The 6,327-nt window shown below is 35.9% G+C and overlaps 1 protein-coding gene across 1 annotated transcript; it reads right to left on the reverse strand.

Annotated features, from left to right (window-relative positions):
* Positions 1–5,054: 5,054 nt before the first annotated feature.
* LOC108053698 lies at positions 5,055–5,704 on the reverse strand. The gene is made up of 3 exons (XM_017136413.2): positions 5,645–5,704; positions 5,268–5,585; positions 5,055–5,213 (listed from the first exon to the last, which is right to left on the reverse strand). The coding sequence occupies exons 1-3, from the start codon at positions 5,702–5,704 to the stop codon at positions 5,055–5,057; spliced, it is 537 nt and encodes a 178-aa protein (XP_016991902.2).
* Positions 5,705–6,327: the final 623 nt, after the last annotated feature.

A 6,327-nucleotide genomic window follows, 5' to 3' on the forward strand; every position in this document is an offset into this window, starting at 1 on the left:
TTTAAAAATTTAAATATTTCGGAAAAGTAAAAATGCAGTTTTATTGTGTTTATCGATACCTATCGAAATGTAGAAGAAATTTTTCAAATCGGACCATTCGTTAAAAAGTTATGCGTGATCAAAGTTTCTATCTCCATCTCCCTCGCACTCCCTTTACCTGTGTAACGGGTATCTGATAGTCGGGGCACCCGACTATAGCGTTCTCTCTTGTTTTTGTATTGTGTGAGTGCTATCTCCTATTTACTTTTTCCTTTACTACACAATTTGTCTACATTTTTTTATCTTTCTCCACTTGCCACACATTTATTTGCTCATAAATATTTATTTCACTTTTTTGTTGTTAAGCTGAATTTCGGTTAGCTCATTGTCACTCGATTTTTTGCGGTTTTTCTGTTTGCCGACTTGAGCCGCCGTGCAAAGTCCAAGAAATTAAAGTGTCAGACGGGCGGTCGGGGTGGTGGTGTTGCGGGGGGGGGGGAGGGGCGCCGACAACCGCACGTTAATTAAATTTATTTATGCAGCTTTATTTGGCCTTTGTTTTATTTTTTGTTTTGCCTTTATTTTTAATGATATGATTCACATGTACATTCTTTTGATGATACGGGATTCGACATTTTTTTAGTGTCCCAATTACTGGGTGATTGTGGAGTATATGCATTTTTGATCACCACTCTAATAAAAAAATCGCAGCAAAATGTATACAAATTCAATAAAATAAATCCACAATTTCTGCTTGCAATAATTTATACAGATGTGGATGTTTTTACATTCTTTACATGATCATGCCATTTTTTAGATTTAAGCTTATAATTAGTATAAATACCAATGTATTTATATATTATCACAATGGACAATGTTTTCAAATAGTAAGATCTTACAATTTAAAAATTACGTATTTTGTTAAGAAATAAATTATTTTATTTATTTCTTATGCAATAAAAACTGTTTTACGCTTAAAATATTTCATACACATTTCTTTCAATTAAGATGAATACTGGGTACCTCATATCTCTAGAACTGAGTTGATTATCATTTTTGTTTGCCAGACATTGTTGCTTTGTTTTAAAATAGAAACTTCAAATGTATTAGCATGTCTGCGGATTTGTTATTTTGTTGCTGGCTAGCCGGTTGTTGTTAATCGAATGTGTTGTGTCGCTGGGGTCCACCAATCACCGACCCCCGCCCCCGCCAGTGCTGTCCCCCTCGTGGGCCGCCCCTGTAACTACAGCACCCCCGCTGCGCACTTTTCAGCCGACAGCCGACAACCGACGACGGCAACAATTGAGACAACTTATCATGAAGTGCTAATTAACATTGTCTGGCCGGGTCTCTCACGTATGCCAATGTCTGGCGACCTACCTGCGGTTACTAGGAGAACGCCGCCCCTGCACCACCGCCCCCCTGAGCACCACCGGCACCACCTATAACCCACCCAGTCGACCGAAAAAAAAAAAACAAAACTCACCCAAAACTGGCACTTGGTCGCGTCTCTCGTCTGTGTTTGCTTTTTTTGGCATACAAAGAAATACGTTTATTTATTTTTTTCCTACCATGAATATTCCCAAAAGTTGGGGAAAAATTATTTTATGTACAAAAAAAAAAAGAAGAATAATTGTGTACACATACGACGAGACGGAACATTTTTGTTTATGTTGATAATCTACTATGTGCTGACGTATCTCCTATTTTATTTTTTCCCCCTCTTTTTTTATGCGGGGGGAAGACGAATTCTGGGTCTGCAGGTTGTGTGCGGTGGCAATTTGTTTTCTGTTGACTTTTTGGCGGCTGCTTTGAGCCACCTGGCCGGGCAATCGATTGATCGGTTGGATCGATTCGATCGATGCGATCAAGTGATCGTGCCAAGGCTGTGAGCTGTCTGTCTGCATTTATAAATAAATTGTGGCAATTAAATAAATGAAATAGATGCATATGCGTGCATTTTTAATTGTCAGCCAGTGCTGAGGCGGTGCACGTGTCGTATACGTAATAAGTACTAGAGTCACCCTTTGGCACCATTACCTCATCCCCCAGGCGATCAATTAAACTTTGCCACGAGAATCGCAATTCAGGGTTCTTGTTTTCGAAAACTTTGTGGCACAGAATACATTTTTAACATAAATATTAATATAAACTTTTTAAGAATACAATTTATCCACCAGACAAAGTTGTTAGACTTTTAAAGAGTTTACGAAGATAATATTAATACACTTTATTTAATTTACTTATGTTTTTTTCAGAAATAGCACAATACATATTTAAAAACTTACAAATTATGTTCAATGAGCTCAATTAATTGGATAATCATCACCTCACTATTTGTTTATTGAAGTTTAAATACTTTAATTTATGTGATAATTTTCTGTCAGTGTTTGTAATGTTTCAAATCATTCTGCACACTTTAAAAATATCTCTTTTCTGTGATAATATGAACTAAACTTTCACTTTATCCTGGTCCAAAAAAACTGACAATTTTTATTTGTCCTTTCTGCGATCAGTGCAGCCTTCGACCGCTTATCAATTTAGCCAACTTCTGGGAAACTAAGAGATGCACCCTGGTTTCCTCCTTTATAAAGGGGATCGCCCACATGTGTGCATTTATCGGGATGCTAGAGTGTTAGTCATTAACTTGCTATTGTTGTGGCTGATGAAAAAATACTACTTTTGACTCATTGTTGCCTTTGGCAGAGCGTCAACCCACCGATTCCTCAGCCTTTTCTGCTTTTCTGCTGCTGTTTGGCTTGCTGTGATAAGCAGACTGTGGCGAGACAACAAAAGACATCGCAGACAAGTTTGCACTTACTTACATGCACCGATGTACCGATGTTGTACCGATGCGATGTGATGTGATGTGATGCGATGGTGCTGCTTTTGATATTTTTAGACACCGCCAGTCCGCCTGCCGCGGCGAACAATATATATATACAAAAAAAGTAAATATAAAAAATAAAGGCGGAGGCAAAGGCAAATGGCGTTGGCACATCTCACACACAAATCGCATCGCCTCACAAGCTGGCCAGACAATAAGTCTAGTCGGGCATCGGTTCAGATTCAGATACAGATACAGATGCTGATTGCGAAACACACGACTGTTCACCCAGTTCATTCAAAATTTGCCACAATTGATGATGCATCGATGAGTTAGCACACGGAGAAAAACATTTGGATACAGAGACAGGTGATCAAAATCGTTTTTTACAAGCAGATTTCAAACAGGTCTTCTAACTTTGGGCACATAAATTTAAAAAAAATATTCAAAGGAACATATTATTTGGAAATAAAACAACTAAATAATGTTTTGTTATTATAATTTATATTTTCTTAGCTTAAGGTATTTAAAAAAAAATAATATTTTATAATTAATATAACATAAAAGAACTGTGTCTAAAATATTGCACAACAATTTTGGTATGTATTATATTTAGGATTTCTTATTAAAATGATTTTTTCACAGTAACATTTTTTAGTAATTTGTAATCTTAGGAATTATTCGCTCGGTGCACAAACTTCGATTTATCATTGGATGCAACAGGTACAAACGTGGCCAATGGCACCCCGAAGATTCCTTCGCGCTAATGAATTTCCTGCCGCCTTTCTCCGCTCTCAAAGGCAGCCAGCTCATTAAGCCCTCCATTGACTGGCTAAAGATGGAACAATGGCCAATACAAAGACCCCGGGCTGGAGCCCGAATCATAACTCATTGAACTTTTGCCGGCAGCAGCAGTTGAAACATAAAAAGTGTCAATCAGTGACTCTGCTGTGGCAACGATGGCGACGCCTCCAAAGTCCCATTACAATGCCATTTTTATGGACACCGCTGGCGGGGATGTGGCAGCAGCTGGAGAAGAGTAAGCGGCTCCAACTGAAGGGGGAGGGGCAGGGGGAGGACCTACAGCAGAAACAGCAGACGTCAGGGTCGTAAATGTAGTAATAATAGTCGCCGAGGGCCAACGGCAACGTTTGCTAGTTGCGGTCGTAATTTCTTGGGGGTGGGACGGCGCATCATGCACTGAGCGATAAATCGAAATCTAGGATTAGGATTCAGATTGCAGATGTATCTTATATGGCTAAAACTCTATTTTCAAAAATATCAAGAAAGTCCAATGAATGTCAAATGCGTTAAAAAAATATATTTTCAAAAACAAATCTTTTCCCAGTGTTTTTAATAATAAATTCCCTAAAATAATTGTTTATTTAAATTAATATTACGACTTTAGTTAAGACTAAAACTGAGTTGCAAAAGATTACGGTGTTACTAAAGCAAATTAGTTAGGATTGTGGCAATATTGCGTATACGCCAAGGGGGACTGTTTTATATTTTCATCTTGAACTTTTAAGTATTTTTTATATTCTTGTTTTTATGCTATTATCTTTTGTATTATCCAACTGTAAATAAAGAATTTTTCAGTTATGTTATTTTTGATTTAAGGAATTCGATTCAATTTTTGTAAATCTTAGAAAATTCCTCTCAGTGTGGTGGTGGTTCATTCGGGCCATTGGCTGGTGTTGAAAAGCAAGACATAAATGTCTAACATATGCTGAGGATGGCTTTTGGAGTTGCCCGTCGAGGCGACAGGTCTATTACAAAAAGCCTGCTTATGACGGGTTATTGCACGCCTTTTGTGCCAGACCAAAACCACAAGCCACTTTTGACGAATACGGATGTCCTTTGGTGAGGATGTGATCGATGAGTGAAAGTAGAATTAATTTCTAGTACAGAAATAATTTTCATCTATTTTTCATTTTACTTTTGATCACTTTTTAAATACCACTGGCTTAAATTAATTGATTTTTAATATTTATGAATAATTCTCTGTTAAAAACACGTGTGGAAAACGGCGACATTAGAAGAGAAGGCGTCACGCAATTAAATTATAAATTCTGATTATAAAAATAAACGGAAATGTGAAATCAGAATTCAAAAAGAAACAGATGAAAACAATTTTATATATGCTTTTATATTACAAAACCATTTTTAAGCAGAGGATATTATACTCCTCCGACCATTGCATTTTTAAATATTAAGGCATAACATAACAGATGAAAAAGATTTTCAGTTACAAAAGATTTTCAATAAATTGAAAACTGACGTTTGTGTCGAACTGCGGCTTCCTAAAGAACTTCCAATTCATTGCGAATAAATAATCGCCGGAGGGCCAAGGAAGTCCCTTGAACGGTTCAGTGGTCAAATACATGTTCTTTATGATTAAATCACCCTTGAAAATTAATAAATATTAAGGATGGTATTATCGGATGTATAGAAAACTTACGGATAACGGGCAAGTGTGATTCACATTTGTAAAGTTTCTGAAAAAGTTGTATATCATAACACCCATGAAGTCATAGGGTTTTCTTAAAAATCGGCAACTATCGATCTCTACATTAATTAGCCAGGGCTTATAGCCACTTTCCTTTTTGAAGAGCCGGTAAGTCACTCTGATGTCGGAGGTCGGGTATAATAGGGTAGCATTGAAGTTGAACACTACTTTGGATCGACTAATCGCTTTCAAACGACACAAATTGACCCGCACCCACGATTTATTATGACTTGTGCACACCACATTGGTCATTTTAAATATGACAGAATTCTGGAAATTAAATATTATTCAGAGATCTCTTTTCTATGTAGGTAAAAAATAAAACTCACACTTATCCCACAAGTCAATAAAAATGTTAGGGATGCAACCACTATTATAGAGCTCCGCATGATTTATAAACATTGAATAAACGTAATAACAGATGGAACTACATTTTATAGCATTTATTGTAACACAAATATAATTTTTATTTAATTGGGACTGCCGCGAATGGTTTCAATTATTAAATAATATGATTTTTTTATAATTGATAAGTATTATACTTTGATATATCTGAGCAAATGTAAATGCCATAATAATTATGCTTTAAAATCGTTTTCAATAATCGTAGTTACATACATATAGAATTTCTTTTACTATTATTATAACAAACAAGAAAGGAAAGCTAACTTCGGGCGGAGCCGAAGTTGATATACCCTTGCAGAATACTCTGTAAATTATATTCTCCAAAATTATTCATATGATGCATTCTTAATACTCATAGAAAATCCCAACTTCCTAACTTAACAAACACCAAAGTTATGGCATTTCCGATCAATCAGTTATTTGGCGTCTATAGGATATATATTTCTTGTTTTTTTTTATTTGTGCTTTGCTTTTAAACAATTTTTAAAAGTGCTGGTATAGATATTTATTATATATTTTGCATAATTTTCCCACAGCTTGTAAAATATTTAATAAATACAGACGAGAGGGTTATCTGTTATAAATTAATTTTATTTCTCTTCCGGCA

The sequence above is a fragment of the Drosophila rhopaloa genome, unplaced genomic scaffold (genome assembly GCF_018152115.1).
Source record: "Drosophila rhopaloa isolate 14029-0021.01 unplaced genomic scaffold, ASM1815211v1 contig_163, whole genome shotgun sequence".
Lineage (NCBI taxonomy): Eukaryota > Metazoa > Arthropoda > Insecta > Diptera > Drosophilidae > Drosophila > Drosophila rhopaloa.

Bases quoted from the DNA above. Each gene is read 5' to 3' on its own strand.
- LOC108053698 (XM_017136413.2), bottom strand. From the start codon at position 5,704: ATGCGGAGCTCTATAATAGTGGTTGCATCCCTAACATTTTTATTGACT. The intron at 5,586-5,644 runs GTGAGTTTTATT...TTTAATTTCCAG, and splicing joins TATTGACTTGTGGGATAAGT to AATTCTGTCATATTTAAAAT. The intron at 5,214-5,267 runs GTAAGTTTTCTA...TTAATTTTCAAG, and splicing joins ATCACACTTGCCCGTTATCC to GGTGATTTAATCATAAAGAA.